The sequence below is a fragment of the Bombus pascuorum genome, chromosome 13, assembly GCF_905332965.1.
Source record: "Bombus pascuorum chromosome 13, iyBomPasc1.1, whole genome shotgun sequence".
Taxonomy (NCBI): domain Eukaryota; kingdom Metazoa; phylum Arthropoda; class Insecta; order Hymenoptera; family Apidae; genus Bombus; species Bombus pascuorum.
Genome location: NC_083500.1, coordinates 5,291,210 through 5,304,037, shown reverse-complemented (window position 1 = coordinate 5,304,037; position 12,828 = coordinate 5,291,210). Strand labels below are relative to the sequence as shown.

The window sequence follows — 12,828 nt, the reverse complement described above, 5'->3', positions numbered from 1 at the left end:
TGAGTACTTACATACTAGGCACCAGTCGTAAGCGATCTCGACTCTGTCCATTTCAATGGGACCATTCTGCCGTTGGGTCGAGATTGCCCAGACTAGCATGCACATTTACCTCTTTATATAGCTGTTCTCTCTCTCTCTCTTTCTCTCTCTCCCTCTCCCTCTCTTTCTCTCTCTCCCTCTCTCTCTCTCTCTCTCTTTTATCTTATCGTGTGTTCTTAGCATCGTAATGTCAGTGCATCGTCTCCTATTTGAATTTCCTAAGGTATTTATGATATGTATGGCGTCCAAATATGTCAAGTCTGTCGGAATGAACAATTATCTTATTCTAGGTTGTACAGGGTGATTCTAAAAATTGGAACAAGCCTTGATTTATTTCTAAGAAGATAAGATATAATGCTGAATTTTTAACTCGTTTTTAAATAGAAATAGTAATAATTATAATGATCATCGAGTTGTGAAAGCTATATAAGATTTGTAGCTTGACCTAATTTTTAGAATATCTCTGTATATTTTTTTTAAGAAATTGAATTTTGCTCTATAAATATTCCAAATTAATAAAGTCCAAATTAATAAAGTCTTATCTTAATCCTAATTTTCTTGTGCACACCGCTGCGTTACTACTACTGATTTGTAAATAATTCTTTGCTCAAACACTCGACTATTTACAATATCTCAATAATAGTATTCCGTTCTATTAAAAAATGCTTCGATGGAAGCGGAAACCTTGATACCGATTCTAATAATATCAATGCAAGTTACTCCATTAAGCTCGGCCATTATTATGTACAATCCTCGAGATCGGAAATATTGTATTGGCTAAACTACAATATCCGTCCGAACGTGATCAACGAATAGACTAAATTGGTAGAAACCCTGAAAAATGTGAGGCCTATCGAGTTCGACTTTCGTATATAATAACAACGTTTCTTTAAAGCTAACGTTACTTTGCAAAACACATATCTATCGCGCGAATTTCAATGATCAACGAACGTGTTCTCTCAACCATTGTAAAATCTGTCAAGACTAGAGAAATAACATACTCGCGTTTTGATCGTCTCTATGCATATAAACGTGTACGATTTCGTGTAGATAATTGACAATATCTCAGCGATAATTCCTAAAGTACGATATTTTTTTGTTCTTTTTTTTTTTTTTAACTAGATCACGGTAGAAAACGACCCACAAAATTCTCTACTCTATCGTTCATTTTTACCACAAGCGAAATTTTGTTTAATTGATGCGTCGTAATTATCGCTACGAAGCGACTTTTCTCCTAAAATATACCGACAAGCTGTGATATTAAATTGTCGAAGCTGTCTGCTTGAAACGTTAGCTCAATTCCGAAAGAGAGTATAAAAGAGCACCGCAGCAGCATCTCAAGAATTTCTAAAATCTTACATCTTATGTTTCTTGCTTTTTGAAATTACTTGATTAATATTCGTTCACTGGCAAAATAGTCAGATTATTTGAATGGTGTGAGTGACGACGTGGTGTAGTCTTTTTTTATTGTTAGCGTGATACTATTTCTAGAATACCCTCGTCAAGGAAAGAGTTAGTAAAAATGAAAGCTCGAAAAACGAGAATGAATCGTGTTAGCAACGTCGATCTCGTTTGTCGAACGAGGAACGACGTTTATGTCGATTAGTGAGCGTTGTCCAATGTGGCCTCTGGATGATAGTAGACTGAGTACCTTGCTGGAACGACGAGGGCTTCGAGCTCAGCGGTGAGGTGTCGTCTGATCATCTGTTTAGCTGGTGGTATACCCAAAGCTGTAGCCATGGTGTCGCCGGTGAAGGATGGTTCTAGCACAACCAGAGCGCCATGCACACCTGAATCTGCATTACAAATGATAACATTGTATCTCACTATCGTTTGAGATAAATGATTATTACAAGTATTTGAATTTGCATCACAAATTGAATATTAGTGTGTTTTTAAGAAGAATTTTTTAGTTTTATAAATGAAGAGTTTGTATGGTTTGGAACAAAAATGCAAATTCGAGAAAAATATTGGAAATTGATGATTCTTTTGAATGTTTGCTTAGAGAACTAAATTTCCCAATTACCTTTTAAGTTCTCAGCATATTCAGTCAGATCGATATTCCTCGCCCACCGAATGAACCTCTGATTTGTCCAAACTAGAGGATCTGTGTCCATTTGTTCGCATTGATGTCTTCTAACTGCGAGTGCCTATTGTAAGAATACAATTAAGGGTGCAGTGTCCTCCTTATAGTATTTATTTAAGTGGACACTCTTAAATTAACAATAACAAATTAATAATCCTAACTCAATGCTATTTCTAACTCAAATTTATTTCTAAAATTAATGCAATGATTTGCTGAAAATCACAGTGGTTTAGACCAGTCTACTACTATTTTTCATAAGATTTTGCTTATTATTATAAATTATTATAGAAAATTGTATTCTATATATTTTTTAATGTCAAATTATAATATAATTAATTATGAAATTAAATAAATGATATCTTCAAAGGTTCAAATTTATTATTAAACTCCTAAGATCTTCTTGAATTCTTCAGATGTTAAGAATACATCAATTTTTCATAAAATTGGAAAAGGAAAAAACGAGTTCCTGAAGTATTTTATAAAGTATACAATTTTTCATAAGCCACCAAATATAGAACATCTCATAAAATATTATATATTCTTTTTATGTCATTACCTGACGATCGTAGTTCAACATTCGGAGTAGATGAATTCCGTGCACGATGCTGGCCTGATGAAACTTCCTGGTCACCCCAAGCAGTTTCTCGAGTTCCTTTTTGCTCAGATGATCGAGCATCCGTGCGTCCACCATGTTAGTTGCGAAACTTTCAGAATACTGAGCGAGTCCAAGGTCAGGCAACCATTCTGAACTGACCCACGTGTGACCTAATTGAGCAATACACGGATATCGAACGAGACTCGGGTGTCGATGCTCTTCGATAGCTAAACGGAGCTTCTTTCTATGAAGAGGATGGGCCACTCCTAACCCTGCTTCCAATTCTGCGTCACTTAGTTCCAGTAAAACCTGGACAAGTATTACGATCAAATAAGATCTCGTTATTTGTTATATTTGGGAAGACAAATATAAATAATTAAAAGGCAGTCAACATATAATTAATTTCTAAGTGTCATTATATTAATTTTCAGTTTCAACAAAGAATGTTTCATAGCTGGATTAAGTATCATTTTTAGTACTGAAGATAAAATACCATTAATATATTATTTTGCATATTTTTTACAGAAAGATTAAAAAGAAATTATATGAACTATAGTCATTGATATAGAAGATGTACAATGATATCCAAGGAAATAATCCAATGACTTAGAGTTAGTTCCTCTGTATTGGATGATTAATACAAAATTATGCAGAACTACTTTCTTAATTTTACAAAGTGCTGTATAAAATATCTTATTTCAGATGATTCAATAAAAATCTGTATGAAATCATACGACGATTTAATGACAGCAAATATTAATATTTATAATTATGAATTTTGATATAAATTATCATCTAATATACCATCATTAAGTAGTTTAAATGATGTACCTTTCCCGATTTAACGTTTTCAGCGCATCGTGGACCATATTGTGGCATACCAAGAGCAACTTCTAACCACGCTAAGACTGTAGGCGCCCTCCATCTCTCCATAGGTACGGATGCGGCTTCTCTGAGTAAACGTAGCTTTTCAGCATAACCTTCCTCCGTGAGAGGCGACCATGATCTAAAAGGATCGAAACTTTCGGAACCCTCGTTACTTCCGCTTCCACCGCTCGAGTTGTTCGCTGCCTTTCGATGTCGCGTACGGGCAAACACTCTGAAAATCGAGACGAAGAAACTGTTTTTGAGCTAAGAAGATGCTATACACTTCTGTGGAGGTACTAAGGTTCCAAATTAACACTTTATTGTTCGTTTCTCGGCGAATCGAAAACGACACGCAATTAAAGAAAGGAAGAACATAAAGCAATGAAAAACATAAGCGTAACATTAATTTATTTAACTATAAAAATTGTGCATTTTCAAATTATCAAAATTATTCCGTATACTTGTAAATTCGAGAATTAGGGAAAATCTTCCTTTATTATATAATGATTAAAAGCATAGACGATTTGGTATATCTGCGAATGGTAAGCAATTTTTTTCCTAATTGCATTGATTAGTAATATTTCTTTGCGGTCGTTATATCGTTATAGGTGTCTTACTATATCTTGTTATATCTTATTTTATAATAGGAATCTTTGTAATATTTGTTTGTTCTAACACACCTGACTGTATTATATTTGACAGAATAATTTCCATATTAAATATAATGGTAGCATTAATCAACAGAAATTGCCACCTTCTGCGAGTTATTATTATTTTATGGAAATACAGGAGTGACCCAAATAAGGTCAACGTGGCCGTCGTAATGTTAATCCTGTCGAATGGATTACGTATAATAAATTCAGTTCTCACCTAGAAATAGAACCCCAAGTGCCTCCACGAGTCGCAGAGGAGCGTGAATGTGCGGCAGGTGCCGCGACAGGTGTGCTTTGTTTGTTTCTTCTTGGTTCTGATTCTAACGGACTCGACAACTGTTCGACCGATCGCGATAACGAGGAATTGTCCATGGACCTGGAGAAGGCATTCAGAGGCGACAATGTCGGGCTGCAATCCTTCGGCGTGGTCGCTGCTGAAAAATATAATATCAATGAGAACATAAGACAAACTTAAAAGCTATGATTCATACAAACTTTTTATGCATCAATTTTCCTTTCTCAAATTTTTCTGACATACTTAAATAAATATAGAATATATCGTATCTTTTGCTTTGATAAGCAAATTTATCGTTTCCCTTCGACAGATCTCTTTCGATAGACGCATGTGCTTCACAACAATCGATGCAACATAAAGAACACACAGCTTACAATTTTCTGCACGTAAGCAGAGTCAAAGTTTCGTAGGCACTTGCTTGGTTTCGATTTATATCGTCGAGGTAGAGATGCAGAGTGTTTCAGAGCTTAGATGTTCGTCGAAGCAGGACGAAGGTCTGACAAGATTACAACGAACTTCGTGTCACGAGAAGTTTATAGAACGAAGTTTATAGAACGAAGTTGAGAAATGAAACTAAACTATAATCGAATTAATGAAAAATAATATTACATATAAATAAAGAACACGTATACTGCTGATAGTATATTTGCTGATGTATTAATTAAAAATTCTTATTCGTGTACGTAGGGCATTCTAATCTGGATGCTATGAAATAGATTCTGACTGCTCCAACATGTGCATGCGCATGCATCGGCCATACAACATACAATTAGCCGATTGTTAGGGCAAAACCACGACATAATGGACCTTTAATATTAATTACCGTTTGTGCTCGAATGAATGGATAAATAAACGAATAAACCGCGACAGAGATGCAATTTCTACGATCAATGACGACCGATTACTCTCAAAAGCAGCCACCTGAATAAGGGATTATGCACACAAATATACATACCACGTACTGCGAAATTATTATGAATAATTGGATAAAAGAATATTGTTGTACATGTGGTTACTTTTGTAGAAGTTTGGTAGTACAAGGTCTATAAAAAGAAATTGAATAATTGTTCTTAATTATAAGCGATTTGATTCTGTAGTCTTTGTGAGTGAAACAGTTTTTAACATTTTTACTTATTGTAGAAATTATTCCATTCTATTCTTTCATACAAAGTTTATTTATTGTCAGGACTTTTCAAAAGGGAAATTTTTTATTATAATATTACAAACTTTAAATTACGAATTAATTAAATTCTCGCGATGTCCTCATTCATCGTGTAAACAATTTAATTTTGTCCGTATTATCTATATCCAGAATTTTACTGCAATATTACTAATATTAATAAAGAAATTAAACCATTTCCCTTAATAACAATACTCACCGTTATATTATCTCATTCTATACCTCATGACAAGTTTTATTTACTTTAAATTTCCTTACTACGATATTACCAATTTTAGTAAACAAATTCACTAATTTCCATTAATTTCTATTTCCACCTAAATTACGTAGTTCCATCCCCTAACACGAACTTCGCCTATCTCTCACACTCAAGAAAACTTCGCAAACGACAAGCAACGATCGATTTCGAAGGACCAGCGAGAAGCAGGCATTCAATCGTAAAACAGAGCCGAATAAATAATCGAAAATAGAAAGAAACACAGTTGGCAGAGTAGTAATAGTAGAAATAGTAGACAGAGAAAGAGAGAAAGTCAAAGAAACACACAGAAGAAGAGAAGCACAGGAATCCTCCAGTCGAAAATAAAATAAATAAAAACAATAAAAAAAAAGAAAGAAAGAAAATGGAAAAAGAGAAGAAAAAAATAAAACGAAGGACGACGTTGAAGATACGGGAGACGACGATCAACGATTTATGTTTGGACACTTACACTGGTACATGTGGGATGGTGCAATGGAGGAAACCACGGAGATGCTGTCCATGTCGAGACCGCTTCCCTCGACCGTAATTGTCGGTGTGCCTGCGCGGAAATATATAAAGTAAAAAAAAAATTCTTCGTTGCGTTTGATACACCGAGATCGACGTCACTTCTCCGTATGTATTTATTCTCCCGGAATAAAATCAACGAGAAAAATAGATAGGGACGTTGTACGATTGGATTTAGACTTTCAATTATTTTCATAGTTTCCTACGTTCTTTTCTTTTTTTTTTTTTCTTTTTTTGGAGTCAGGATAGAGATCGATTTGTCAAACAAAATTGAAATTCCTTCTATAATGAGTTTCGTTAAGGCTCATTGTACTGACAGCAGGAGTCAGAATTTGTATGGCTGGAAATAGTTTGGATAAACAGGGAAGTCTGCTCGTTATTGACACTGGTAAATTCGATTTACCAATTCTATGTTCAGTCTATTGGTTCAGGAAACAGCTTACGAATATTCGTACACGTTTAGAGTTATATAAGTTTACTATAGGATTTTGGGAATCATAACAGTCTCTTCGCTGTCTGTTTGTTCTTTATGTTGCACATGTCAACTGCATTTCATACTTACATTGGCCAGGGTGTTATTTTAGCAGACCTGAAGTTAAAGATTTTGGTAAACATATTATATTACATGAAAAATGATTGTTCACCCTAGCACGTTCAATTCAATTCAATTTCATAAAAAGACCAAAGACATAATTAAACTAATCGATATTTTTGAAATGTTCAAGAAGATAGTTTTACATGTTTAATTTCGAAATCATATAAAAGCACAATTTTAGTGACAGGAGATTGGTTGACGACATTTTATAGTACAAAATTAAAAATTAAAATTTTTTAGTCATCCTAAGTGGACTTCACATTGAAAATATGATACTTATCGTGTTTTTTCTTTTTATCCTTCGTATAATAGAATCATTTTATTCCGACGAATTAAAAAATACTATATTTTTGCTCTAATTTACCTATGAACAAAGATTTGCTAAGGATTGAACGCGCTTGGATATTTCGTGTAACGTTTAATTCAGAATTCGTGCACATGCATCGTGATCACAGCACGTACGTGGTGTTTGTCCTAAACCAAATCGATCAATCGGCTTTAATGCGCAGCCACGAGGATTGGCTGAATAATATACGAAGGAAATTCGCTCGATTAGCCTGCCACCTCCGATTAGCATTCGCGGTTGATGAAGCTTATCGTACGTTTATTCTTCCTTTCATTTTTCTTTATTTTTCCTTTCCTTTTTTTTTCTCACCGACGACCCGACGGATGCGCCGTAATGCACCTTAACTAGACGATTAATCTCGCCGCTCGTTGTACCTAAGCGTAAGAATCATCGCGTTCCAACCACTCGACACTCTGATGAATAATAATGGCGATTGTATTATACGCGAGATAGCTTCGCGACTGGAAAGCTACTTCATTACCGGGGAGGTAGATCACAATGCAGAGAGTCTTCCACGATCGCAATGAATAATGCAGAAAGCACCAAAAGTTACTTTTGATACAAAAATTATATTTCTCGTATTGTCGAGTATGTTACATACCTATGATTTTAACGAAATATGCGAATTAAGAGACACAGATTTTGACGATTAATTTACGGGTATTTTTGTTTTAAAAGAAGGATTGTATTTTGGTTTTTCGATGGACTTGCTGTACTTTGGAATTTAATGAACAAATTCTGCAAAATGTTGAGAGGCATTTCAAAATTGAAACGTATTTTTATACAAGGAGTGATTTTCTAAGTTATCTTCTCCATGTCTTGGTGCTAAATTACCATGAAACTTCAGATGATGTTCTCAAATCAATTTCTTAATCAAAGTTTAAATAGAAAGGAAATCCTACATAATACTAAAATTATAACTTTCCCAAGTTATGTAGGATTTCTTACATAATCATTTACCTCTTTCCTATATGTTGACGTATAAAACTATGGTGAGATTGATGCATAAAACTAGGAAATATTTCCAGTTTCCTATTCCTCACTCACTTTTTAACAAGAACAAAACAAGAAGTAATAAATGAGAATGCTCCACAGTTTTGAAGCTTAATAAATTCACAAAGGATGTCTTTCCATGCCTTAATTAATTAACTATAAAACCTCCAATTTCCTGAATTTCTACTTCACAACTAAAATTCAATTTCGAATGAACCCACTCAATTTAAAAGATACTATAACTCTTCCAGTAAGCTTCTTCTCTCTAACTTCCAAGAAAACAATCATCTAAATATCGCTCATTTGCTACAATAACAACATAACTAAAAATTTCTATGCTTTTGAGTTATTGGGGTAGGAAAAAATAGTTGTTTCTTGTACTTTTTGCTGGTAGAGTCCTATAAGTGAATTTAAAAAATTTATCACGTGGAGACAGTTGTGTCACTACTGCATCATCATCAAACTATTCAGAATATTCAAACTCGTTTCCACTAAAATCGTGATTTTTGAGTTATGTCATGCTTGCAATAAATGAGCAGTATACGGTGTATCCAATTTTGATCTATAAATGCGAAATAGACTACCTGCTGTATAAAAAGACATGTTCAGGTAGGAATTTAATGGTTTTAAGATGGACATAATATGGTACAATTAGTTATCTAGTGGACGGATAAATGTTATATGAAGGAAACGTACGTTTTTTCAAATAGGATCATATAATTTTTAATACAATCAGTCTTGTCATACCGATCAGTCTTGACATTGTCTATAAAAAATTATTAACCTATTCGCGTTGAAAAGTCAGTTAGTTTAGTAGATAAAAATATCTATTTAACTTTTATTTCGTATAATAATATCTTTTGTATATGTTTCTCTTGTCCTTTTATATGATAAGTTTTACAAAGTAAAAATTGAAATATCTACCAAAGTAATACTTTTTCAACGTGAATAAGGATAATAATTTTTTATATAAAATGTCAAGACGAGTTGACAATCGTCAATACATTGAAACTTATATGGTTCTATTTAAGAAAACGTATGTTATCTCCATGTGACCTCTACGCGTCCATCTGTAGAAAATCCAATTACACCTAGTTGTGTCCCCTTCGAAACCATTCAATCCCTATCTGAACATCTTTTTCGCACGACACATAGTTTATCAGTAGCTCGCATTTATACGTTAAAATCGGACAAAGTGCATACGCAAATAAACACAACAATAATAGTAAAATAATGATAAAATAATAATAAAATAATACAACAATAATAGTAAGAGATTTAAAATACGCGTATCTCTTACCGTCTGTAGTAGAATCTGAAAGATTTCCGCCCACGCTGGTTGCGCCACCGCTTTCCCTGTCGCTAGATCCTCGAACACCGCTGTCCGCACTGCAACTTCCGCGATCGCCCGCCTGTCCACCGGAAGAGCCAGCACCTGCCGCATTGCCGACGTTCCCAACGGTCACTCCTAGCTCTGTGCTGCCTAATGGCGGTTGAGAATTCATATGAGGGATGATACCACAACCACCGCCACCGCTGCTACTTCCGGCGCCCGGTGTCGCGGCTCCATTCACGCTGCCTCTCGGGAACGAGACCAAGGATTCCTGGTCGCTCAAGCAGATACCACCGCTGCCACCTCTTTCCGCCAATTGACGCTGTAGCTGTACATACCAACGTTTCTCATTGTATTCGGGGAATTTCAATTTGAAATGGGTTCTGCAAATATTATGGGTATACTGGGAATTTGCATGGAATCTATGGAAATTTTGGAAAATTTTGAGGAGATGGAAATTTTGAAGAATCTCGAGCAAATAGGAATTTCTGTGGAAACATTGTGTTACGTATGATACAAGATTTATTGATTTTTTAGTGTAATTGTTAAACGGAATGAAGATAGAATTATTTTGTTATAGAAAATGGCAATTAAGACACATAGAAGCCAAAGAAAATTATAAACTTTTAGAAACTTTACGTTTTAGTGTTGGGCTAGTACTTGGTATTAGACTATTGGAAAATTTTTTACGTAAGGAAACTTCTAATTTCTTCTCTCAGTTTAAAGTGTTTAGTTATTATTTTGTAACAGCCCGTACTTTAATAAAACTTTATAAAATTTAATATTTAAAAGATAAAAACTCTGAGAAACTTCATATACTGCGACATATCTTGAGAAATGAGAAAGTGATAAATAAAGCATCTTACGAACGATTTATCTCGATAAAATCGATCGGTTTGGCTTCTGTGGAACTCTGGTTAAATTTTCGGAGATCGTTAAACAGAGACTAGAAACGAAAATTTTGGGACGTGCGTGATTCTCGGCTGACATACGTATACCGAGGCAGCCCTCGAGCCATCAGTTTTAAACTCGTTAGCCGTCGGCCCGTTTATGCACAGCGTGGAGGACAATTTTAGGGCTCAAAGCAGAATCACCCTCCGCGTAATTGCATGTGCTCGCAAAGTGCCGCTTCTTACCTAACTGCTCGTAATAATATTACGTCGATCGATAGATCAATTTTTCGCAGACCTCAGAGCGGACCATAAAAATCCGTGTTTCTCGCGCATTTTCGGTAAAAGTAGAACCGTTAGCTAGAATTTTAGACGAAGAAAATTTTAATTAAGAGCTTCACTAGTGAAAATTCTACAAGTAAGAAAGAATAAATTATTATAAACACTTATATGTACAGTGAAATTGTCTTACAAGATACAATTATTAAAGTTATAAAATAACGACACAATAAAAGAGATGAATATATAAGAAGAATATCTTTATCAAGAAACAAGTCATCGTTGTTTGAATCTATGAAATGTAAAGATTCTGAGGAATCCAGAATTATTATCTAAAAAATATATCTTTTCTACACCACCGATATTTCATTACCTTCAAATGCCAACTTTTCCATAATTAAGGAAACAAATATCGACTTCCAAAAAATCACACAGACACACCACACCATATTATTCTGAAAGCAGCCTAGATATCAAACTTAAACGACTAGAGAGAGTTCTCCCAAAAGCTAAGTCAACGTTTCCAGCAAATAATCCAGAAAGTTAAGCAACAGTCATAGCGTAAACAGGAGAAAAATGTTGCTGCTGACTCGAGGGAACCAGCATTTTTTCGGAGCGTACTCTCTTTGCAAAACACTTCAACCACAGCCTGGCAGAGAGATTAAATTCATCAAGCTGACTCCCCGTCGTGCGTAATAATGCACGCGTTGAGGACAACAGGTCAGAGAAAGAAAGAAAGAACGTGGAGAAAAAAGAAGAGAAAAGAAAAAAAAGAATGGAGGGAAACGAGAGAGAAGAAAAAGGGGCTCACCTCTTTTATAGTCGCGTGTGCGTGCGAAAGGGCGGCTTCTTTGTCGGCCAAACTAGCCGCAAGGCTGAGACTTCGATCGGCCTCGTCCCTTGCAGCCCTTAGCAGGCTCCAACGTTCCCTTTCCCTTTCGCGTTCGCGTTCCTCCGAAGGCATACCGACTCCTTGCTGTTGAAGGCGTCCTAAAGTCGCTTCGTTCTCTCGCATCCGCTGTAATCAACGGTCAAAGAGACCCATATCCGGGCAGTAATTCCACCCGAGAACCACCACCGTTTAACAATGCATGCAGCACAAGCACAAAGTGTCAAAGAGCCCCTTTGAACACCCCGGCCATGAAACAACAGTGGGTACGCGATGTATGATTAAAAGTTGAGCCACCGACCGTAATTATACCGAGGCCTCCTACGATGAGGAGAATCGTTCTGCAATGCGTCTCAATTAATTGGTGAAATTTCGAATGGAGCTTCCGTTACGATAGGAGTTCGATTATTTAATTTTGGAGTTTACCCTTTGTACAAAGTTGTTTGCATTGTTGTGATTGATTGATCTTTTAGTTATTTAATGTCAAAATTAATCCTATGTATAACTCTAAAGTTGCTCGCGTTGCTGCGATTAATCGGAAAAAATTTGGTAGGAAATTTTGAAACTGAAAAGTTTAGTTGGATTTTTGATTATTTAATCTCAAAACTCATCCTTTGTAACTCTAATGTTACTTATATTGGTTACCAGAACTGTATAATATAACATAATATAACTCTAAAGTTACAACGTTTCAAGTTGACAGAAATTTACAAAAAAAATATGTCACAGTCGTTTTTATCGATGATCAAGTTTTATTAAAAAAGAATCTAATCACGTTCACGAAGAAACCTGAGAAAAATTCTTTAAGGGGTTAATAAAGGATGTGGTGTAGGTTGCAACCAGAGATTTTTCCCAGGCGTTTCCATTAGCTCTTATTTTTTACTCTTCTGTTGAAGAACCCTGTGGTCATTCGATCGACAATGTCGTAACTCGATACAGGTGCAACCTATCGCTTATTTACAGGTGTCATGTACCTTCACCTATTAGCCGCTAGGATACCAGCTACGGAGAACTTAATCCACTTA

The 12,828-nt window shown here is 35.3% G+C and overlaps 1 protein-coding gene across 16 annotated transcripts in view; it reads right to left on the bottom strand.

Annotated features, from left to right (window-relative positions):
- Positions 1-12,828, bottom strand: part of LOC132913772 (kazrin) — a 141,087-nt gene that overhangs the window by 13,508 nt on the left and 114,751 nt on the right. For 11 of the 16 annotated variants that reach the window (XM_060972317.1, XM_060972316.1, XM_060972306.1 and 8 more), the window contains 8 exons: positions 11,726-11,932; positions 9,713-10,073; positions 6,423-6,512; positions 4,458-4,674; positions 3,552-3,819; positions 2,682-3,029; positions 2,066-2,189; positions 1,691-1,835 (listed from right to left, as the gene is read on the bottom strand). In XM_060972317.1, the coding sequence (XP_060828300.1) occupies positions 1,691-1,835; positions 2,066-2,189; positions 2,682-3,029; positions 3,552-3,819; positions 4,458-4,674; positions 6,423-6,512; positions 9,713-10,073; positions 11,726-11,932 (1,760 nt within the window). The remainder of the gene's footprint in view (positions 1-1,690; positions 1,836-2,065; positions 2,190-2,681; positions 3,030-3,551; positions 3,820-4,457; positions 4,675-6,422; positions 6,513-9,712; positions 10,074-11,725; positions 11,933-12,828) is intronic. The other 5 variants (XM_060972307.1, XM_060972312.1, XM_060972313.1 and 2 more) reach the window with 4 other exon arrangements.